Source organism: Vombatus ursinus, unplaced genomic scaffold (assembly GCF_900497805.2).
Source record: "Vombatus ursinus unplaced genomic scaffold, bare-nosed wombat genome assembly UNPS02010461.1, whole genome shotgun sequence".
Taxonomy (NCBI): Eukaryota; Metazoa; Chordata; class Mammalia; order Diprotodontia; family Vombatidae; genus Vombatus; species Vombatus ursinus.
This window is the reverse complement of record NW_020950239.1, coordinates 9,330,481-9,355,651: the sequence shown is the minus strand read 5'-3', so window position 1 is coordinate 9,355,651 and position 25,171 is coordinate 9,330,481. Positions and strand designations below refer to the sequence as shown.

Genomic DNA, 25,171 nt, shown 5'->3' with positions numbered 1-25,171 from the left:
CAAGGCTGCGTGGCAACCCACTCATAACATTATTTATCCATGGCAAACAGTCTTAAGTTCATAATTAGGAACTGCCTATCTGTGCTAGCTTATGCTATTCATAATTACTTCTGAGAAAATTAGTTTCTTCTATAAAACCAGAAGTTATTTGAGGGCAGGGCCACATCTATTTTCATCAAACTTAAGATACTGCATAGCACTGAACACACACCGGCTTGCCGGGTCTGTTTAGGTCAGTGGGCTTGCAAAGATTGGCTTCCAGTAGCTGTTAACCTGTTATAAGGAGGAGGGACAGATGTACAGGCATGTTTCAGTGCTGTTCATGAAGATAAATGCCAAATAACTTCCTGAACTAAATATTCTGTCAGTGAACTGTTGTCAAAACACAATGACACCGAGTTTTCCATAGCAGCTTTTATTTGAGTTTTCTCTAAAAAGAATACATTTCCCAAAATACATTCCTCTTGGATGAGATACTCATCACAGTTCTAAAAAGGTGCTAAAGCTTGTATAATTCCAATGATTTTTAAAGGTGAATTCTCATGTAACAGGTTCATCTAAAAATTCAGGGCTATGCCCAGCTTCAAAAGAGTTGAGAACCTGCTAATACCTGAGATGGAGTGAATTTTACTGGCGAAAGAGTTTAACCTGGGAATTCCTGGGTGACCATGCCTCAAATAGTCATCTGCCAATCATTCTCACTTTGACAGACTACTCAAACCAGTTTTCTGGTAACAAAACTAGAGAAAGTGTTGTAGTTCTTGGTCTGAAGCGTTCCTAAACTTCACTTGTTAATTTCCTAAATCAAGGTCTCCATTCTCCTTTGACCCCTTTGGTTTCTTTTCTTTCCATAAGTTTCCGAGCATAATCCCTATGAACAGCACGATTCCTATTGTTCGGTTGGAAGTAAACTTGTCCCAACAATCCTCAGGTTTATGGATGTCCAGGGTGTAAATCTGTAATGGCAGAATATAGCGTATTATGAATACAACACAGGAGCTGCTTTTTCTTGGTACATGATTCATTTGCCACCAATGAAGAACAGGGTCAGCACTGAGAATAGAACATCTTATTATGGAATTGTGAAACTGGAAAGAACCAATAAAACTGGAATAACTGGCCTAATAGCCAGTCCAATATCCTGCCAAATGCAGTAACTGATCCCTGACATCAACTCTGCATCCTCTCCCTTTCACTGGCTGCTTCCTCTCTGCACCTCCATTTTAAGAAGGATGCCCAGGCCACTCATGACTTCTTTCCTCCTGCCTTTTCTCCTGGACTTTACTTACAATGCCCCTGAGCTGGGTCCCTTCATCTCCTAGCCCCACCTCTTATAGCTTCCTTAGACAGCTTATCTTCCTCCACTCAAAGGAAAGTAAGCTCCTTGAGGGCAGGGACTGTGTCTCTTTCTTCTTGTGGTTGTATTCCCAAAGCTTAGCACAATGCCTGGCATAGAGCATCTAATCAGTGCTTGTAGACTGACCGCAACACTTCTAGTGATGGGAGCTCACTATTTTTCAAAACTTAATAGGCAACTCCAATTGTTATAAAGTTCTTTCTTAGGTTGAGTCAGATCCTGAAATTCTGAACCACTGGCCCTCAATCTATTCTCACAACACGTCGTCGGCTCTTCTCCAGGACTGCCCTTTAATTAGTTACAGACCCAGTTTATCTATCCCTTCCCCCCACTCCCAATTTTCTCTTTTCTAGGCTGAACACTTCTCATTCCTTTAACCATTCTTCAGGACATGATTTCATGTCTCTATTTTATCCCCATCACCATTTTCTAGATATGTTCTAGTTAGTCAATGCCTCTCTTTAAAGGTAGTGCCAATAAGTGACCAAAAAAACTCCAGTGTGGTCTGACTAGACTGCCGTGTACAGTGGAAAGGTCACATTTCACGCTGTATATACCTTTTTTAAAAAAACTACCTAATAAGGGCTACATGGCTACTCTGCTTTCTATGCTTCCTTCTAAATTTTCTTTTATTCTAAAAAATTCTTTTCCCAAGGCTGATGGAAGGTGCCATGGAATAAGGCCTTCTACTGATGAAAATATGAGGCAGAATGAGCAGGTTGCTAGAGGAGGAGCATTTAATACTCAATGACTCTTCAGAAGCTTCTTCGTAAAAGAGAAGAGCTATTCCTTGTCCACTTTGAGAGGATCCATTCTAAGATGTGGTGGTGGTTGGGGCTGTGTCAGGAGGCAAGAATGAGAGTCTACTGGGGGAGGGGGGGTTTGAAGGCAGCCCTAGTGGAAAGTGCCTCATACAGGAAGGCATCTTCTAAAATGGAGGCCTTGTTCTCAGAGACAAGAAACAAGCCCCAACGGGTTAGAAAAATGAAAATTCTCAGCTAAAAGAGATTCATTGGTGTGGAGGGGATATAAATTAAGAAGGAAATTGCATCACACAGCCTGCCCTTTGATTATAATGCAAGAGATGTGACCTAATCTAATTCTTCTTTATGACATGACTAATGTGGAAATACGTTTAATGTGAATGTATATATAGAGCCTATATCAGATTGCACGCCATCTTGGGGAGGTGGGAAAAGAGGGAGGGGAAGAAAATTTAGAACTCAAAATCTTATGGAAATGAATGCTGAAAACCAAAAATAAATAAATAAATGGGGAGAAAAAAGAAATGTGACCTCAGCCACTCACTCTTCCTTTGCACGTGTTAGCTCCACCCTATGGGGGGGGAGGGGGACAATACTATTAACCTAGATGTCCATGGCAACGTCACCTCTTTTTCCCTAATACGAGAGAGTAATTGGGAATTTGTATCTTAAAGTTTTTCTCCCCTTTGCAATGAGGATAAAAATGAGAGTGAAATATTAGTCTGGTCAGCTGATTCACTTAAAAGTAGATGTGGTTGTCTTTAGATGGTGTTTCCACAGATTTGATTTCCCCAGATTGACAAATGACCTTTTGTAAACTGACTAAACTAAAAACAGAGATTCAGTCCAATCTTTAGCCTTTTTAAGTGAAGAAAAAAAAAAACTCGGAGCAAAATGGGCTGTGCTTATTAAGGAGTTGTGCAATCTTAATGCATCATTGCAATAAAGTGCGCTTTTCACTGCTACCATGACAAAGCTGGTGAGACAACATTATGGACAATTTTGTGATGACTCATTCATTTAGGCTGCTCATTTTATAGAGGCCACCTGACTGGCAAGATAGGGAGGGCTGCCCCGGAACAAATGTCAGACTGTCACTGATTGGCTAGTATCATGGCATATTTACAGTAACTGCATGGCATAGGAGTATGAGGCTATTGACCCCTCATTGTCTCAAATGAGACCCCACCCTTGGGACGGTTAAGTTACTAGCACTGGTCTGTTTGCCACTGGGGAGGGACTCCCTTTCTTGGAGTGACTCAGAATCTATCATATAAAGTTGTAATGAAGTAACTGAGAGTGTTTAACGTGAGAAAATAAAACTTGAAACACGTGAAGGGTTGTCATCGAGCAGGGGATGAGGCATTTGGCTTGGCTCCAGAAGGCAGTAAAAAGTAGGATCGGTGGGTGGAGGCTACAGGGAGATAGAATTCAGTTAACTAGAAGGAACAAGATCACAAGCAAAACTGTCTAAAAATAAAGTGGACTGCTTCAAGAGGCGCTAAGTTTCCCACCACGGAGGTGTTCAAGCACAAGTGGGTCATTTGTCGGAGATGTTGGAGTAAGGGCTCATGCTTGAGGTACGGGTAGAACTTGGCCTCTGGGATCCCTTCAAACACCAAGAATATAGGATTCTATATCAACTCTGCAAGAGCTAGTCTTTCTGAAGGGCATTCCAGGAAAATCAGTACCTATAGAGACACTATCAGCTAGTCTACACATTAGTTCTAATGGTTACTGGCCTCTTCCCATGTCAAGAGGGGTAGATAGGGCTGCATGTTCAGAGCAAAATGGGCTGTGCTTATTAAGGAGTTGTCTAATCTTAATGCGTCATTGCAGTAACACGGCGCTCTCGAGCAGTACCATGACAAACCTGGCGAGCCAAGTGAGCCCCTATGGCAGCCACGGCAGCGTAGTAGGGCGCGGTCTGGTCACAATTTAGTCCGGCCAGAGTCAGGCCGCCCAGCATGACAACGCCGAAGCCGCTTAGCCATTGCTTGGTGTCTTCCTTGAACCGAAGCGCAGTGGATTTGAGACCAATCAGGGCATCGTCTCTTTTGTCCTGGCAAAGAGAAATTTTGTTTTAAATGACACGCTGGTGATTTGTGAACTATGAAGAAGAAAATGAGCTTGGCAAAAGCCCACAGCCTAATTTTCCAGATCTCAGAAGTCTGCCCAGGGCTGAAAAAGAGACTTTTAAAGGTCAGCTGAGATCACGGCGATGAGCTTCACAGATCCTTGAATGTCAGCATTCTGGTTCCTGTCTTAAAGGCAATCCAACCTGCCCTCGACACAAGAGGTGAAGGGTCAGAACAAGGGTGGGGAACCTGCAGCCTTCTGACTGAATCCATTCGGGATCTAGAAGGCCATGTGTGGCCTGCAGGCCGCAGGTTTCCCACCACTGGGTTAGAGGGTCACCAGACCAATTCACCAACACTGAGCAGTCAGCGCTCTCTAAATGTGTGTGTACGAGGTAAGCACCATCTCTAAGGTGAAAGCAAAACCGGAGGCCCGACTCCCGCACACTCCGGTGGGGCGCCCTGAATGATCTGAGTAACAGCTGGCTGCATCTGGGGTGAGCGATAAATGCAGGGAGCACGAAAGCTACCTAAGCACCCGGGCGTTTCCTGTGAGGGCCCGTTCTTCCAGTCTGCAGAGCCTTCTGGAGGCCGATGGGAGGATCTGCATCCACGTGAGAGGAGTCTTTCATGGCCTGTTGCTCGTGCTCATGGAAGGTCTACTTTGGACATCCCTCCTTCTCATTAAAGCACCCACTTTTCATGCGTTCTTGAAGGTTTAACGATGCTAACTGGCCAGGACACACATCCAGTGCGTGTTTCATTTATAACACAATTTTTCTCTGGCTTCCTCTGTGAAACCGTTCTCAGTGAAGCATAATTTGTTTTTCATTTGTCCACAGACGTGGCAGCTCTCCCTGAATGATGTGCATCGTTTTGGGCAGGCCAGCAGTTCCAGCAGTTGGGATTGAGATGAAATGAGACCCTCGTGGATCACATGACTTTTAACAGAAGAAGCTTATTTAGCAATAGCACGGAAAGCATATTTGACAAGGACTGATTCCACTGGGTTCAAGTCCCCTTCACATGTGCATTTACCACAGTTATTGTTATTGTTCAGTTGTTTCAGGCGTGACCAACTCTTTGTGACCCCATTTGGGGTTTTCTTGGCAGAGATACTGGAGTGGTTTGCCATTTCCTCCTCCAGCTCACATAACAGATGAGGAAACTGAGGCAAACAGGGTTCAGTGACTTGCCCAGGGTCACACAGCTAGGAAATGTCTGAGGCAGATTTGAACTCAGGTCCTCCTGACTCCAGGCTCGGCACTCTAGCCACTAGCCACTGGGCCACCCCATCATCCTGAATTGCAGGAGTCATACATATCTGTAAAAAAGACCACTTTGAAAATAATTATAGCTGATGCACCGACGTGTGTCACGTGGGATGGAGAGGTAGAGAAATTCTCTGAAGCACTCATGAAGAAACTCCAAATCATATCAACATATCGTGTTCACTGGTTAACTTCAAAGGAAAGGCGGGAATGCGGAGAGGTGGCAAGAAAGACAATGGAGAACAGGAACAAGCAAAGTACTCTGGAAAGAACAGTGGCTTCTGAGCTACAGGCCCTGGGTTCAAACCCTGCCTCTGACACCATCTGAGCGATCCTGGGCAAGTCACTCAAGCGCCACGGGACTCAGTTTCCTCATCTGTGAATCAAGAGGCTAGCCTCTGAAGGTCCCTTTCGGTTCTAAATCTACGATTAGGAATGCAAGAGAAGAGGGGCCAAATTGTTGACTATCTGGATGCCTCAGGAATACTTTCCTGGAAAAAAAGAACCAGGTACTAGATATGGCAGGCACCCAATAACATCGGTTTCACCAAAACAACCACATTCACAGCAATAGTTTCAGAAAAAGTGAAACTGATTCTTCTTGCTATTGATGTGGGAGCCATCTCTGAATTAACACAGACCACAGACTTGTGAGGGTCTACAAAGTTAGAAGAATAAAAATAAAAAGCACGAGAGGTAATTAAAACTATTCCATCTCGACCTATTAAAGTCACTGATGATGGAAAATGGGATGCGGATGGAAAAGGGACAGACGCAGACTAGAGTCATTTCACATAGAAGTTTAACTACTATAAATCCATGGTCACAGATGCTCAAAAGGCCCAGTGGGTCATCAAACACTTGACACGCTCGGCAGAGGTAACACCAGATTAGAACATAGAGCCATTTGTAAATCACAATCGAGAAAGACAATGGAATACAGCCTCACAAACAGAAAGAAGGACAGGGGATATCCAGTTTAATGAAAATTTGGCAACAGACCCAACTCAACAAAGTCATACTGGGGATGTTTAAAGATGAAAATGGCTGATGGCTAGAGGGCACCATTTTTCTTTTTTACTGTCATAGTACTACACGTGCTCGAGGGAGGAATGTTCTCAAAAGAGAACAACAAGGAAAAAGCAGCTGGATCAGACCAAGGGCACACAGAAGGGCCCTGTGTGGTGGGTGACAAAATTGGGAGAGTACTGAGTGAATGACCCACAGGTATCAGAAGGATGGGTATACCCCATCCTTCTTAATACCCCATCCTTCTTAACTCTTTGATCATCTTTCTTAATCCCTTTGACTTCAATTCAATTCAGCACATATGTATACCAAACTTAGACTTTGTTAATTTAAAAAAAAAAGACTGGTGAGAATATGAACAATTACTGATTTATCTGCCTGCTTTCCCATACGTACAAAGTTTTATGTGAATGATCTACACTCACACTGAAGGCGTCCCCACTGGGGTATTAGAAGCAGGCAGTTAGGTGGTGCCATAGTACACAGAGCACTGGGCCTGGAGTCAGAAGGATCTGAGTTTGAATCTGGCCTCAGACACTTCCCACCTGTTTTAGGATATGGCCACCTTCCTCAAGGTGCACAGATATATACCCCAAGGCATGGTACAGAAGGTGAGAGCATAAAATTGTGGCTAGAAAACTAAGAGTTATGAGTAGTTTGAGCATGAATACCCCTTCGATTTCAATTCAATTCAGCACACATGAATTAAGTGCCTACTGTGTGCAGGGTGTCATGGGAAGTCCTGGAGGTGCAGAGAGATCACTTCTGCCCTCTGAGGAGCCTCCATTCTCCTAGACTTTGTACACAGAGAAGAAAAGCATCTGAGGAAGGAGAGGAAACCAAGAGCTGGGGAAATCAGAGAAGGGTTCGCGGAGGAAGGGGTAACTGAGCTGAGCCTGAAGTGGAGGAGGGGGTGACGAGGGCGCACTCTCCAGGCAGACGGTCAGCCTGCATGAATGCACGGAGATCAGAGATGGGCCGCTGACCTTCAGGAACAGCCATGAGAGCTCAGTTTGGCTGGAACACGGAGTCAGTGAAAGGAGATAATGTGAATGAGGTGAAAAGACAGGCTGGAGGTGGACCATGGACAGCCTTGAACATCAGGCGCAGAACCTCATATTTTTACCTACAGTTAACAGGAACATACTGCAGTTTTTTGAGCTGGGCAGGTGACCGTCATTCAAGGAAGGGCTTCAAGTGCCTGAGCCATCTCTGTGCAATGACATTAAAAAGAAAGCTGCCAACTGGAAGCCCACAAAGCTTAATGCAACAGATGTCAAAGAAAGAGGCGCAGAGAAAAGCCAAAGAACAGGTTTGAAGGGAGTACGTTACCTGATGGGCATAGATAGTGTCGTATATTAACGTCCACATAACTCCAGAGAGATAAAGGGGTAGGCACACAGACACATCACAGGAGCCTTTGATGGCGGACCATCCCAGTAATGCTCCCCAGTTAAAGGTCAGTCCTAGGATTGATAAAAGAGAAGGAAGGAAGGGGGTAAAAACCACTGAATTTATTTCAGAATTCTAAGTTGTAGACAAGGGCCAAGCTAATTACAAGTACACTGTGTTATGCTTTACATATTTAAATCTACTTTGGAGGCCATGGCATTTTACCAGACTCTTGCCAAAACAGCAGCAGAAATCACAGGAATAGAAGCTTCCATTATTGTTCCAAGCTGGAAAGAAGAAACAGGATAAAGGTGCTATGTGACTGAGCCTCCCAGAAACACTGACATGATATCACTCCATCCGGCCTGACCACTAGGGCTATCTGGTACGTTTTGCGCTGTTTGCGGGGAGCGTAAAGAGAATGAGAGGTTCACAGAACTGAGGGGAATGAGAGAAGAGGGTCACAAAGCAGGAAGCCCGAGAGGAGGCCTTTTGGCTACAGACTTCAGGAAAGCGGCAGCGGGGAGGCCCAGCTTTTAAAAAATGACAATAACCTGGCACCATACAACACAGGCTCTAATTCAAAAGACAAACATACAAACAAAGATGGCAGTGCTGGCTGGGCTATCTCTCTCATCTGACTAGTGAACAGTGTAAAAAAGTCCGATTCCCACTGAGACAGGTGTCTTCAACTCAGGACCCTAGGCACCCCCGTCACAGGCATATACCACTTGTCACGCACTTACCAGAGAACCCGGGCAAAGGGGAAGTTCTAGACAAGAGGGGCAAGGGAAGGAGGAGACATAAAGGTCTCATGTAGGTGCATTTTGTCACCTGCCCTTGCTGGCCTCTGTACAGTAAATAAATTAACCCTCAACCCCCCAATGTCACTGGAAGTATCTGCAGAGCAGCAGCCAGGGGAGGAAGCTCATGAGATAGCTGAATTCTGTCCTGTATGCTTCTAGGGGCTAAAAAAATTAAACCATATCTCTCGAGTGGAGACAAAGGGGCTAATGCCCAAGGGAGGACATGGAGGTATCAAGAGGTCAGTAGTAAGGTGAAGCCAGGTAGATGACCATGGCATACTCACACCTCAAACTCTGTCTTGCCAAGACATGACTTGACAAAGTAATTAGCCACAAGGGTTAGAGAAGAGAGCCACTAGAATGAAAACAAAGAACCGTGGTCTTTCAATCAAATATGGCGGACAAGGAGAACTCGCAGTGATCTTTGAGACTGTGCTTTGCTTTGGTTTCCACCAGTAATATGGATCACCTACGTGTATACAAAACACAGAGATCTCAGTCTTAGAGGAAAAAGCAGAAGGGCTTGAGAAAGGCCACTCTACTGTTGAGGGCATGAAGGAAAGCAAAGTGTTCCTAGAAAGAATGTAGGAAGTATTTCAAGGAGGAAACAAAAAAGAAAAAGGTCGTAAATAATCAGAGGAGAATTTTTGCCTGTGTCAGGAGGGTGGAGGGTGAAAGAGTATGTCCCAAAGGAGTAGGAGAGGGACCATGGACTATTGGAGCTTCTTAACAGGCATAAATCTTCTTACAGAGGGAAGCAGATTCTTGTGCTCCAAGGAATGATGATGCAAATTCCCAGGTGCCATCGGTCAAGGCTTTATCCAATAATGGTTAAAGAAAGAAGACTTTCTGTTGGGGGGGATACTGACATAACTTGTAATCAATTGGATATAAACAGGGAAGTTGGTCAGTCTTCCCAAAGGAAAGTATCCAGGGTGTGATGGGAAATCTCCAAATAATGTTAATTAATCAATAAGTATTCCTAAAGTAATTGTTTTGTGTCACTGTCTGAGGCACTGGGGTCACAAGTACAATGAACGAACGCTACGTGAACACAAACTTGGTAATCACTGCTCACTTCTGATGATTCATTTTGAGACAAGTGATGGCCCTAGAGGAACCAAATGCTAAAGATTATGAAGTCCTACGCAAAAAACTGAAGGCCTCACAGGCACCAACATTGCTTTCATGACTATATAAATTGAGAGCATGAGGTTTGAAAGAGAAAGACGTGGTCCTGTCAAGGTAAAGAGAAGCTGACTAAGAACACTGGTTTCTAAGAATGAGATCTGCATTTCCAAAAGTTGGTTTTAAACATAGAAATGCTGGGCTCTTGGCCAGGGATACAGTACACCTAAAAATACTGGCAAAAACATGGGCTTTGCAGGCATGGAGTGCCACAAAGACCATCAAAAACAGTTGCTTCGTTGGTCTGTTTTGCTAACTTCTCTTTGTTATTGGGGCAGGGCAGATGGCACATTTTGGGAGATCACTGTGGTGTTAAAAATAAAAGGCATCAATATTAAATGAAAAACTATTTTCCTGAAGTCTTGCAGATCTAATCAAGAAGTATTTAAACTGAAGAAAGAACTTTATTATCAATGGATAAAAGATCTAAATGTAAAAAATTACACCAGAAATTATGTGATAAAATTTATTAAACTCATGCACCATTAAACCATTATTAGGTGGGTACCCTAAAGAAGTTAAAGACAGAGAGTTCTCATATATGCCAAGGTACTGTTTTAATCACATTTTTTTTTTGGTGATAGCAAAAACTGGAAAGAAGATAGAAAAAAACAATGGGCCATATTGTTTGAGGAATGGCTAAACAATTGTAGTACATGAATGTAACAGAATATTACTTACATAATAAGAAATAACGGATATGAGGAATTATAGAAAAATGCTAAGATTTAAATGAAATGGTGGTGAGTTAGCAGAACCAAGAAAATAATATGCACAATTATGACAAAAATGTAAATGGAAATGATCCTAAAGAGCAATTAAACTGTGACTAATGATTAATCTATGGTTAAATGCTGACTGTGATGCTAACTCCCAGTTATACCGAGTTTATGGCCCTTAAAATCCTCCCAGGTCAGCAGTATCAATATTATTAATCCCTACTTTAAAGCGAACTAAGGTTTAGAGATAAAATGACTTGTCCAAAGTCATACAACTAATACATGACGGCGCCACAAGGTGAACTCCCAGGGCTTAGGTCCAGGGTCAGGGGACTTTCCACTATAACATGCTACCATTCATTCTGATGGAAAATGACCAAGCCATGCCAGAGTGATGGCTCACTCTGGGAGAGAAAGGGGAAAAATAAATGGAAAGATATTGAAAATGTCTTATGCACTGTATTCATATAGAATTCTCCAAAGAAAGCCCTCTATTGACAAGGCTAAAAGACACAAACATGCTTCCTGCCCTAAACTGCTTGTGTCTTAGATCCCAGCAGCATAGCCTTGCAAGCCTCTGTTTTCTCGAAGTGACATGTAGGGACAGGCCACTGAAGAAGGCATTCCTGTGAGGGCTCCTTTGGGATTACCCTTAGGGTCCAGACCTTCATACCTAGACAAGACCATACAAGTGGCAAGATCCACCTGGGAATACCAGGGTAATGGTGTCCTAATTTCCCTATTTTCCAGGGTGGCTGAAGAAATATAAGAAATCTGTTGAAGGAGGTGAGTTCAGATCTGTAACTTTTTTTCAATATATTCCAACATTTTGAATTTTTTAGAAAATCCATTTGAAAACTTGGGTGCACTAATAGGGATTTTTAACTTGGGGGTCCATAAACTTGTTGATTTTTAATGTTTAGACCTTGATAAATGTATTTCGGTGTAACTGATTTATTTTGTAATCCAAAATATGTTTTAATTTATGCATTTAAAAACATTGTTCTGAGAAGGCATTCATAGGTTTAACCAGACTGCTAAAGGGGCCCATGACAAAAGAAGATTAAGAATCCCTCGTCTAGGGCATTTTTAATTATTTAACAAATCTTGCGAATCACTCTTTAGAAACAAATAAATAAAAAAAACTTATTTTAAAAAATACTTTGCTTTTAGTTTGGGGCAATTTCCTTATCTTTGGATCCATTATAAATTGTTATATGAATGTAATGAAATATTGAGACAACCTGGTATAATAGGGTCAGAGGATTTGGATTCAAATCCTGCCTATGTCACTTACCACTTGAGTGACCTTGGCAAGTTACTCAACATCTCTAGGACTCAGTTTCCTCATTGGTAAAATGAGATGGCCGTTAGCTCTCTTTCAGCTTTAATTAAATCTATGACCTTAGGATCCTATGTAAGATGTGCTGTAAGAAATGACAAAAATGATGGCTACAGAGAAAGCTGAGAAGACTTATATGAACAGATACAGAGTGAAATAAGCAGAACCAGGAAAACAATTTACGAGGCCCACCATAACATGAAGGAAAGCAACTCTGAAAGTCTACAGAACTCAGATCAACACAATAACCAGTGAGGACTTCAGAAGACATGATGAAACACGTGAACCAACTCTTACTAAAGAAGAGGAAGATAAGAGGGGCAGAATGAGATGCGTTTTCACACGTGGCAAATGCACTATTGGTTTTACTCAACTAAATCTACTCTTTATGCAGGAAGGTTTTCATTTGTAGAAGATGGGAATGAGTTAGTAGGTTGTGCTAGAAAGAAGGAAAGAAGGAACAGAAGGAGAGAAAGAAAGAGAAAGAGAGAGAGAGAGAGAGAAAGAGAAGGAAAGAAAGAAGACAGGAAAAGGAAAAAGGAAGGAAAGAGAAGGAAGGAAGGAGGAAAGGGAAGAAAAGAAAGAAGGAAAGAAAAGAAAGGAAGGAACAAAGGAAGCGCATCAATAAAACATTTTTAAGAGATGATGGGTAATAACATAGTAATTTCAAGCTCACCCAACGCTAACTGCGGCCAATAAGTAATTCTTTTCATCAGAGGGTAAATGACCACCAGAGACAATGATGCAGCTCCCAGTGCTATACTGAAATGAAAAGGAAATGAAAGAGGTCAAATATGTACCATCTGATACAGCTCCTTAGAAACTGATAAATACTCTAATGGACTTAGAGGGAAGAGGTGCAGTCATGAGATAACACAGAAACATTTCCTTCCTAACTCTGATTTTCAAGCATGTGGAGTGCTCTTCCTAGTGCCTGAGTTTTCCTACGGCACTGGAGGTGACTGAAGATGCCACTGAAGAGCTGGAAAATCACACAGCCCTTCTTTTGCATTAAGTCACCATGGCTGAACATAAGCTAAACTCAAATTTATGGTAACCGAGAGGTCTGTAAAGAAGAATCAAAAGGAAGACATCTCTATGTAGGCAGCTGGTAGTGCAGTGATTAGACCACTGGGTCTGGATTTGGGAAGACCTGAGTTCAAATCCTGCTTCAGACACTTATTTGCTGAGAGACCCCAGGCAAGTCACTTAATCTGTGTCTTCCTCAGTTTCCTCAAATGTAAAATGGGGATTATTAATAAAGGCACCTACCTCCTAGGGTTGTTATAAGGTTGTAAGATGAGATAATACTTGTAAAGCACTTAGCACAGAATGTGGTACAGAATAGGCACTGTATAAACACTAGCTATTATTATTATTGTTATTATTACATCTTAGCAGAGGTTCTGAACCACGGTCTGCAGATCACCCAGGAGTTCAGAGATAGATTTCAGGCAGTCTGTGAACTTGGATGGGGAAAAAAATGACACCGTTATCTTCATTAACCTTTGATTTCCTCTATCATCCTCTGTGTTTTATTTTTTGCCCTGAAAGACACGATTCTGAGGAGTCCCCCCACGGGCTTTATTACCTGCCAGAGAGGTCCCTGAACAAAACAAGCTAAAGAATCTTTGATTTATGGGGGAACATAATGATCAGGAAGCACTTTGCAGAACGTGGTTTTCGTTTTGTTAATGAATATCCTGCAGGCCGTGCAGACAAAATGGCTGTTTTCTAAAATGTACCACAAAAAAACTGATTCCTTTGGATTTATTTACCCTTTTTTGTCATTGTTGAAAGCAAGTTGCTTTCTCATTCGTTAAGGAAACTGAGTCAAGGCCTAAGTTCTATCTCTGCAGCCAATCTTTAACAAAGAGATGAGAGGGCAAGTCCCTAAATTTCTCTGTGCCTTAGCCTTACTTATCTACTAGAAGAAAAAGAAACCATTTCTTCTTCTGTTTACTCTTCAGTGATGGTTACTATAAATAGAAGGTATAAAAGTACTGAGACCTTAGAAGGATAGGTGCTTTCTATATTGAAAAAAGATCAATAAATGCAAGGATCTAAGACATCCCCAAAAGTCTCATGATGCAAAATAATATCCACATCCAGAGAAAGAACTGTGGAGTTTTGTTTTTTTTTCCACATTAGTCATGTTATAAGGAAGAATTAGAACCAATAGGAGGAACCACCAGAAAGAGGAAACAAAACTCAACACAAGAAAAAAAAGAGCAAACAGTCTTCTTCGATCTGCATTCAAACTCTGTAATTCTTTCTCTGGATGTGGATAGCATTTTCCATCACGAGGCCTCTGGAGATGTCTTAGATCCTTGTATTGCCAGGAAGGGTTAAGTCTATCAATATTAGTCATCACACAACATGGCTATTACTGTGTACAATGTTCTCCTGGTTCTGCTCACTTCACTCAGCATCAGATCATACAAGTGTTTCCAGGTTTTTCTGAAGTCTGCCTGCTCATCATTTCTTATAGCACAATAGTATTCCATTACATTCATATACCACAACCTGTTCAGCCATTCCCCAATTGATGGGCATCCCCTCAATTTCCAATTCTTTGACACCACAGAAAGAGCTGCTATAAATATTTTTGTACATGTGGGTCCTTTTCCCATTTTTATGATCTCTTTGGGATACAGCCCTAGAAATACTACTGCTGGGTCAAAGGGTATGCACAATTTTACAGCCCTTTGGGCATAGTTCCAAATTGTTCTCCAAAATGGCTGGATCACTTCACAACTCTACCAATGATGCATTAGTGTTCCAATTTTCCCATATCTTCTCCAACATTTATCATTTTCCTGTTTTGTCATCTTGGCCAATCTGATAGGTGTAATGTGGTACTCAGAGTTGTTTTGATTTGCATTTCTCTAATCAATAGTGATTTAGAGCATTTTTTTCAAATAACTATAGATGGCTTTAATTTCTTCATCTGAAAACTGCCTGTTCATATCTTTTGACCATTTATCAATTGGGGAATGACTTGTATTCTTATAAATTTGACTTAGTTCTCTATATATTTCATAGATGAGGCCCTTATCAGAGATACTGGCTGTAAAAATTCTTTCCTAGTTTTCTACTTCCCTCCTAATCTTGGTTGCATTGGCTTTGTTTGTGCAAAAGCTTTTCAATTTAATGTAATCAAAATTATCCATTTTGCATTTCATAATGTTCTCTATCTCCTGTTTGGTCATAAATTCTTCTGTTCTCCATAAATCTGACAGGTGAACTATTCATTGCTCTCCCAGTTTGCTTATAGTATCAGCCTTTATATCTAAATCATGAACCCATTTTGACTTGGTATATGGTGTAAGATTTTGGTCTATGCCTAGTTTCTGCCACATTCTTTCCCAGTTTTCTCAGCAGGTTTGTCAAACAGGGAGTTCTTATCCCAGAAGTTAGGGTCTTTGGGTTTATCAAATAATAGATTACTATAGTCACTGACTACTGTGTCTTGTGGACCAAACCTATTCCACTGATCCACCAGTCTATTTCTTAGGCAGTACCAAGTAGTTTTGATGATTGCTGCTTTATAATACAATTTAAGATCTGGAATGGCTAGGCCACCTTCCCTAGCATTTCTTTTCATTGAACTATGGAGTTTGAATGCAGATAGAAGCATACTATTTGCTCTTTTTTTTTTCCTGTTTTGTTTTGTTTCTTTTTTTCTTGTGGTTCCTCCTATTGGTTCTAATTATTCTTTACAACATGACCAATATGAAAATATGTTTAATAGGAATGTATATGTAGAGCCTATATCAGATTGCACACTGTTTTGGGAGGGAGGTGGGAAGGGAAGAGGAGAAAAATTTAAAACTTAAAAACTTACGGAAGTGATTGTTGAAAACTAAAAATAAATAAATTAATTAAAAAAAAAAAAGATTGATACAGAAAAAAAGAAAGCAGAACCAGAATAGTCATGCAAATGAAGGCTACCTTCTAAGACACTGGAAATCAAAATGGTGCCGCGCTGTGCCTTTATTGTACTGTCTTTTCATATGGGGCAGTTTATGGCTGAGTTAAGTCTGCCTAGAATTCTAAGACAAAAAGTTACTGAAGCAATGACTTTTTCTTGAAGTTATGAGACTATTATTCATTTTGAATGGGACCATCTGTAAAATACTGGAGAGATAGGAACACTAGAACTACACAAATGTAATTTATATTTATAGACAGGAAACGAGAAATGAATCAATAGTCACGAGGTGAGGTGTGGTCATTTGCAAAGAGAACCCAGAAAGATAAGAGGAGAGAGAGGTAAAAGGACAGATTTCAGGACGCTATCACCTAAGTTTGAAACACGGAAGTGATGATGCTACGTTGTTACTGAGGAGTAATTCCAGCTAAGCGGAGGAGCATCTTGGAAACAGAGAATTAGAGAAGTCACCCATCAGATTGCTTAGTTTGGTTGAAAAGTCATACCGAGTAAAGCACAGCAGGGAACAACTCAGCTTAGCAGTTAGTATCTGTTTAACACAAAAGCTATGTGCGTCAAGCAACTTTTATGGACAGCCATTATACATGAAGGAGGGCACCAAAATTTACATTTCCAGCGTTTTGAGTTACCCCAAGCACGTGGTTTTCCTCACAAAGGATAAAGGTAATCATAAAAGATAAAATAGATACCTCCACTTACATAAAATTAAAAAACTTTTGCAAGAACAAAATCAATGTATCCTGAATAAGAAGAAAAGCTGTTGAGTGGGAAACATTTTTACAGAAAATATCTGACAAAAGTCTAAGACTTGTAATGAATGGATACACATATATGAGAGCCATTCTTTGAATAATTCTGTTTTTATTTTGTCCAATTCTTTAAACATTTATCTTTGAAGTTTCATTAGTATACTGCTAAAACTGCACATGAATTTAGGTAGTATCATTTTAATTTTATTGGCATGGCCCAACAACAAACAACGAATAGCTCTTCAATTATTTAAGTTTTCTTTTATTCTGCAAAGGTTGCATGGTAGTTACATCACTGTAAGTCCTGAGTATGTCTTGGTAGGTTAACTTCCGGTTATTTTGTGTCCTACAATCCTAAATGCAATTTCTCCATCTATCTCCTTCTGCTGAGTTTTGTAATATACAAAACAGCCAATTATTTTTGTCAGTTTATTTTTAATCCTGTTACTTTATTAAAGTTATCATTGCAATTAAGTTTTTCATTGAATTTCTAGGAGTTTCTAGGGAAACCATATCACCTGCAGACAGAATTCTGTCTCCTCTTTTCTGATGCTTGTTCCCTCAAGTGCTTTTCTTCCTTGTCTAACTGCTATAGCTAGCAATTCTAACCATATCAAATAACCACGAGGGCTATGAAATGCTATGAGTTTAATTCTCACTGTACCTGAGGTCATTTTCAAGAAGAACAACAATGTCTGTACACTGGTTATGTGTCCAATAAGCATATTTAGGGGCAGAAATAAAGCAACTTTATGTCACTATTTTTCAAATTTAAAATGACAGGTTTTTCATTCATACTGGGAAACGCGTATGAAATGTACCTGTAATAATTCAGACACAGGAGTACACACAGCGCCAAGCTCAGCTGTCCTCCAAGGAAAACCAAAGACTGAAAAGTTGAAATATCTCCAGCAGCGATTGGTCGATTTGCTGTCCTTGTAACCTTTACACAGAAAAATCAGATTCTTTACTAAAAGCCTCATGCAAAGATAAAACCCAATATTTGAGATATGGCCAAGAACCAGTAATTCAGATTTGAACAAGCTTGGAAAAAACACAATTAAGAAACTTATAAAAAAACAAACATGACTCCATCTCTCCCCTCTCCACAATAAAACTTATATACTTAGTCACTCATTTTATCATGCACACAGTCCAACTCCCATACAGGAAGCAGGAGACAGAAAGTAAGTGGGTTAAAGACACTGGGAACACTTGGATATAGGAAGATGGAATGGAATTTGGATTAAACTGCTATCATACTAACAAGGTTTTGGAGCAAGGAGTGCACAAAACTAGTGTTACAATAATGACTCCTGCAAGGGTAAGGGTGAGTGAGGAAGATATTGTTGATATGAATATGCAGTAAGAGGATTTCGGCGAGGCTACCTGAGAACAATCTTTGACTAAGTCTAATTACACTAACCCAAATCTATACCTAAGAAGAAGTTGCAAAGTGACTGTAAGTGTAAAAGAGAGACACAGATGTTATAGGCAAACAGAATTTAGCTGTTTTTCTCCTAAAAACTAAAAAATTTAAAAATTATTCTTCCCAGTATAACCAAAGACATTGACTACATCCATGTTAACATCACTACTTGCTAATCTTTTCTTTCTGAGTTAGCAAACAGTTTTATCTGAAGTTGGTCAGTCACGATGACCCCTGTGGGTCAAATGCCAAACCGTCCCAGGAGCACTGTGCTCAATTCTGAGCACCATTGTTTAGGGAGGATTGAGGAGTGCGATGAGCTGAGGATGTGCTGAGGCGTGTCCAGAGGAGGGCAGCCAGGATGGTCAAGGGTCTTGTGTTCTGGACTTACAAGGATCAGTTGAGGAACTGGGAATGTTTGGTGTGGAGAAAGACTCACAGGGACATCAATGGTGGACATCAGAAGGAGCGATTAGTCTAGCTCAGTTCGGCCCTAGAGGGAAGATGCAGGAGCAATGGGTAGAAGGGGCAAAGACACAAATCGAAGCTCGATGCCCACAAACAACCCTTCACAACTGCTGCTGCCCAAGAGCCGAGTGGTTTGTCTCAAGAAAAGGTGGTGTCCCCTCCTTTGTAGTCTTCAGGTAGAGAGGGGATGACCGCTTCTCAGATACCTTAAAGCGTACGCTTTGGTCCGGATGGGTGGTGGGGTCCCTTCCAATTCTCAAACTCAACACGGATGGTAACAAAATAACTCTCTGTGTAGGCACAAACAGATCTGTGACTTCACATACGATCTCCTTTTACTGTTTTTCTTTGTACATGGAAATGTTCAGACTTGCTGATATGTGTCAAGATCAGATTAACAAAAAATGACATCAAAATCCTGGGGAGGAGAAAGGTGTATGGACACAACTGTCACGTGGGCAAACAGGATTTAATAGTTGTGCTCTTGCAGAATAAACATGAAATTCAATTCTCCCCAACTTGATCATGAACACTTACAGGCTTAAAAAGAAAAATCAAAGAAAATATTAAAATTTGGTTTTGTAATTTTATAATGGTATTAGTCAAGATCTCTTTTTTTGGGGGGGGGACTTGCCGCAACTTATTTATTTATTTAAATTAATTTATTTATTTAGTATTTTCCCCCAGTTACATGTAAAAACTATTTTTAACATTTATTTTTAAAACTTTCAGGTCCAAATTCTCTCCCTTCCTCCCTCTCCACCCCCCATAATTGAGAAGGCAAGCAATTTGATACAGATTATATATGTGTAGTCATGCAAAACACTTCCATAATAGTCATGTTGTGAAAGACTATTTTCCTCTATCCTGTTCCTTCTCTGTTTATTCCATTCTCTCTCTCCTTTAACTCTATCCTTCCTCAAAAGTGTTTTGCTTCTGACTACCCCCTCCCCCAATCTGCCCACCCCTCTACCACCCGCCATCACCCCCCCACCATGCTCTCTTATCCCCTTCCCCTCCTACTTTCCTGTAGGGTAAGATAGATTTCTATACCCAATTGAGAGTGTTATTCCCTCTTCCAGCCAATTCTGATGAGAGTAAGGTTCACTCACTCCCCCTCACCTCCCCCCTCTTCCCCTCAACTATAAAAGATTTTTCTTGCCTCTTTTATGGGAGATAATTTACCCCATTCTACCTCTCCCTTTCTCCTTCTCCCAGTACAATCCTCTCTCACCCTTTAATTTTATTTTTTAGATATCATCTCTTCATATTCAACTCACCCTGTGACCTCTGTCTATATATATATATTCCCTCCTACTACTCTAATACTGAGTATTAGAGTTACTGAGTTACAAATATCATCTTTCCATGCAGGAATGTAAACAGTTCAACTTTAATAAGTCCCTTATGATTTCTCTTTCCTGTTTACCTCTTCATGCTTCTCTTGAGTCTTGTATTTGAAAGTCAAATTTTCTATTCAGCTCTGGTCTTTTCATCAAGAATGCTTGAAAGTCCTCTATTTCACTGAATGACCATTTTTTCCTCTGAAGGATTATACTCAGTTTTGCTGGGTGGGTGATTCTTGGTTGTAATCCTAGCTTCTTTGACCTCCAGAATATTATATTCCAAGCCCTCCAAGCCCTTGACATAGAAGTTGCTAGATCTTGTGTTATCCTGATTGTGTTTCCATAACACTTGAATTGTTTCTTTCTGGTTGTTTGCAATATTTTCTCCTTGACATGGGAACTCGAATTTGGCTATAATATTCCTGGTAGTTTTCATTTTGGGATCTCTTTCGGGAGGTGATCGGTGGATTCTCTCCATTTCTATTTTACCCTCTGGTTCTAGAACATTAGGGCAGTTTTCCTTGATAATTTCTTGAAAGATGATGTTTAGGGCTCTTTTTCTGATCATGGCTTTAAGGTAGTCCAATAATTTTAAAATTCTCTCTCTTGGATCTATTTTCCAGGTCAATTCTTTCTCCAATGAGATATTTCACATTGTCTTCTATTTTTTCATTCTTTTGGTTTTGTTTTATGGTTTTTTGATTTCTCATAAAGTCATTAGCTTCCATTTGCTCCAATCTAATTTTTAAGGAATTATTTTCTTCAGTGAGCTTTTGGACTTCCTTTTTCATTTGGCCAATACTGCTTTTGAAGGCATTCTTCCCCTCATTGGCTTTTTGGACCTCTTTTACCATTTGGACTAGTCTGTTTTTTAAGGTGTTGTTTTCTTCAGTATTTTTTGTGTCTGTTGACTCATTTTTCATGATTTTCTTGCATCACTCTCATTTCTCTTCCCAATTTTTCCTCTACTTCTTTTACTTGATTTTCAAAATCCTTTTTGAGCTCTTCCATGGCCTGAGACCAATTCATATTTTTCTTGGAGGCTTTGGATGTAGGAGCTTTGACTTTGTTATCTTCTTCTGAGTGTGTGTTTTGATCTTCCTTGTCACCAAAGTAAGTTTCTCTAGTCACTGTTTGCTCATTTAACTCTTTGTTAAGGTAGGGCTCTGCTTCCAGGATGGAGGGTGCATGGTCCCAAGCTTCAGGGGTTTTGAGTAGCTGTTTTAAGAGATACTTCTAGGAACCTGTAAGTTTTCAGTTCTTCCAAGACGGTATCTAAGGAGAGGTGTTTACTCCTCTTTAGGCCTCTGCTCTGGCCTGTGAGTGACCACAAGCACTCTTTTCTGCCCTAGAACCGTGAGGAGGGTCCCTCCTCCATTGCGGCCACAAGCTCTGCTATGTCAGTGCTCCTCCTCACCCTGGGACTACCACCCAGGACTCTGACCTATATCACAGTACGGGCAAAGCAACAGAGTCCCGCCTATGCTGGACTGTGCCCCTCTTTCTCCCAGGTGCAACAGACCTTTCCTGCTGACCTTCTAAGTCGTGTTTGGTGTCTGAGGTCTGAGAGGTCTGAAAACTGCCACTGCTGCCAGTGATTCAGTGGTCCCAAGGCAGGCTCTGGGTTTGCTGGGGCTGGTCTGTGCTGGTGCAGCCTGAGTGGACTGTGCTCCTCTCTTACCTTGGTGTGACAGACCTTCCAGGTTGTCTTTGGCTGGAAATGTGTTCCCCTCTGTCTTTTTGTGGGTTCTGCTGCTCTAGAACTTGTTGAGAGTCATTTTTTACAGGTATTTAGAGTGGTTTGGGGGAGAGCTCTGGGGAGTCCCTGCCCTCTTGGCTCCGTGCCCTTAGTCAAGATCTCTCAAAAGCACTTTAATAAATTTCTTTAAAATCTACCAGAGTAAAACCTACTTAAATAGTTAAGTCCCTTCAAGCTCTAATTTTTATGATCCTATATGTTTTAATGAACCTTGGTGCCTCTTGCGAGGGAAAAGCAAGATAGCCAATAGAAGTCATTTTAAATAGAAAAAGGAGTCATACTGGAGTAGGGACTTAAAATAGGCATGATCTGTGCAAGAAAAGGTATGATTTGCATCATTTAAATGATCATATTTAAATCACATTTAAATATTGTTCCATGCTCAGTACTTTTTGTATCAGCCAAAAGGTTGGAGGTTTGCTGAGTCAAAAGACAGAGGATGCCAGGGAAAAAAGTACTAAAGAACCTTACCAAGACCAGTTTGTGAATTTCACATTTCACATCAAAAATGGACATCAAAACAGACCTTTTCTGAATTTGCACATTTTTGGGAAAATAAAACAAACTCTGGTTGATTTTTATCAGATTACAGAGAAGGAAAATATGTTTTAAAATATTGCATTTTTGAGTGTTTCCTCTTTCATACATAGCTAGGGCTCTGAAGTCATTCTATAATTATAGCATTAATGAATATTCCACATATGTAAATTGCTTTATAATTTAATCTATAAAATTTAGTTAAAGCTATTGGTATTATCATAATATTTAGGAAGGCTTTCTTTACCTTTTTGTCATAGTCCTGATCCCACATGTCATTAATTGTACAGCCAGCTCCCCGCATCAGAATCGCGCCAGTGCCAAAAAGGGACAACATATACCAATCTGGAAAACAGCCTGGCTCTGCTGCCATGCCAATACTCCAGGTACATGGCAAATACAACAGCCAGGTTCCTAAAACAAGTCACAGAGGCAAAAATTAGAAATTAAAATGAGTCGCTACATTATTCTGATACTTTGCACAGACTCTGATTTCACTGCTGTGGGCACTTCCTCCATTATGGTGGCAGAAGCATTTCTAGAGCCGTATGGCATAATACTGGTGACAATGGACATCGTCGCTTTAACTCTGGTCTTCTTAGAAAGGTATCTAATATTTCTTTATTAGAAACAATGCCAGCTCTTGGCTTTAGACAAATACTTTGTGTCATAATACGCAAAGGTCTGTTTTACTTATTGCTAGTAATTTCCTTTTCAACATAAATGAGTGTTTTAGTGTAAGAAGGAGTTTTCTATTTTTACAATCACACCTTGGAGATATTACAGGTTTGGTTCTAGACCTGTACCAGTAAAGCAAATATTGCAGGAAAGCCAGTCACATGAATTTTTTGGTTTTCCAGTGCATATAAAAGTTATGTTTACCCTACACTGTAGTGTATTAAGTGTGCAATAGTATTGTGTCTAAAAAACAATGTTTACCTTAATTAAAAAATACTTTATTGCTAAAAAATGCTAACCATAATCTGAGCCTCCAACAAGTTGTAATTTTTTTTACTGGTGGAGGGTCTTGCCTTGATGTTGATGGTTGCTGACTACTCAGGGTGGTGCTTACTGATGGCTGGGGTGGTAGTGGTAATTTCTTAAAATAAGAAAGCAATCTTATTATTGGTGTTCTACATGGAGCCCCAAAACAATTACAATGATAATATGACATATAATAATAATAATGAAAAAGTTTGAAATATTGTAAGAATTACCAAAATATGATACAGAGACATGATGTAAGCATATGCTGTTGGAAAAATGGCACAATACTTACTCAACGTAAGGTTGCCACAAATCTTAAATTTGTAAAAAAACAAAAACCACAAAAAAAGCAGTATCTGCAAAGCACAATAAAATGAAGCATCCTTGTACTGACATAATCATATGGTTTTATTGTCATCAATATGATCAGTTATTACTTTTTTAGTTTCCCAAACATTGAATCATTACTACCTGCCTGATATAAATTTAAGGTAGCCACAATAATCTGAAAATACTGCTACATCCTCTTTGTTACTATTTTATTTTATTTTTTGTTTGTTTGCTTTTAGGCAATTGGGGTTAAGTGACTTGCCCAGGGTCACACAGCTAGTAAGTGTCAAGTGTTTGGTCTGAGGCCGGATTTGAACTCAGATCCTCCTGACTTCAGGGACGGTGCTTTATCCAGTGCGCCACCTAGCTACCCCCTTTGTTACTATTTTAGTAAATTTTTTGGTATCACTATTCATTATTGACCCACATTTTTCTTTTTCAGCTTTCTCTCCTCCTGGTTTTGTGAAAGATTTTCCTACGCACATATGAAGAATTTAGAAATTTACTTTCCAAACTTACTTGCACAGGCCCAATTACTAGCTATTTTCGAAAGTCCCTTTGACATATGAAAGTTGCATCATTGCACTGTCTCTATTATTTGAAAGGTTAGGGCTACCTTGTTCTATAGTACCTGAATAATTTGAAACCTGCACTTTACAGTATGCCCCGTGCCTGGAATGCACCCTTTCCTCACAGAATTCCTCTCTTCCAGCTTAAGTACCACCTCCTACATTATTAGTACAACTGCTATTGCCCTCCCCTCTAAACTTCCTTGGATTTAATTCTTTTGTATTTATTCTCTTTTTGGGCTGTTAGGTGGTGCAGTGGATAGAGCACTGGGCTTGGAATCAAGAAGATTCATCTTCTTGAGTTCAAATTCGGCCTTAGACACTTTTGAGCTGTGTGACCCTGGGCAAGTCACTTAACCCTGTTTGCCTCAGTTTCCTCATCTGTAAAATGAGGTGGAGAAGGAAATGGCACATCGTTCCAATATCTTTGCCAAGAAAACCCCAAAATGGGGTTATGAAGAGTCAGATACCACTGAAATGACACAACAATTTATTCTCTTTATATTTATTCTGTTTATACTTACACATTGTCTTCTCTACTAGAATGTAAGTTCTTTGTGAATGGGGACTGTTTCATTCATTGTATTTGTATTCTTAGTGCTCAGAACATAATAGGTGCTTAATAAATGCTTGTTGATTGGTTTTTCTAAGCCTGTATTTCTCTACAATTCAAATCTAGCTTTTCATCTTAGTTTATCCTCATAGGGCCAACAGAAAGTAGAGAACAAAACAAAAGAAAAAAAAATCACATAAGCAAAAATAGGAGGAATGAGAAAACACTTAAGCCTAAAGTTCTGTTGCTGGATGGATGCTGTATGCCTACTACCATAGAAAACACTTCTAAAACTTAGCATTGCATTTCTATACCCAAAGACCTCATTCTACTCTAATTGTCTCTAGCTAGAGAACTCTTTCTCTTAGTAGTAGAAGCAGTCCATATCTTCTGTTAGCTAGGCTGTTCCTTTATGAGGTAAGAGGAAGGCTGTTTTGCTTCCCCATCACAAGATGTATAAAAGACCCAGCCTGGGGAAGTTGAAGATTTTACCAGCACTCTTATCACCCCTTAGGGAATATCTTGATTTGGCATGTCTGGTTG

The 25,171-nt window shown here is 40.4% G+C and overlaps 1 protein-coding gene across 1 annotated transcript in view; it reads right to left on the bottom strand.

The window, feature by feature from the left end:
• Window positions 1–399: 399 nt before the first annotated feature.
• The window catches only part of COQ2 (coenzyme Q2, polyprenyltransferase), a 37,542-nt gene continuing 12,770 nt past the window's right edge, over window positions 400–25,171 (bottom strand). Inside the window, exons 2-7 of the mRNA XM_027854639.1 lie at window positions 22,437–22,603; window positions 17,472–17,593; window positions 12,623–12,708; window positions 7,832–7,965; window positions 3,995–4,183; window positions 400–956 (exon numbers count right to left, since the gene is read on the bottom strand). Of these exons, the coding sequence (XP_027710440.1) occupies window positions 792–956; window positions 3,995–4,183; window positions 7,832–7,965; window positions 12,623–12,708; window positions 17,472–17,593; window positions 22,437–22,603 (863 nt within the window). The 3' untranslated portion in view covers window positions 400–791. The remainder of the gene's footprint in view (window positions 957–3,994; window positions 4,184–7,831; window positions 7,966–12,622; window positions 12,709–17,471; window positions 17,594–22,436; window positions 22,604–25,171) is intronic.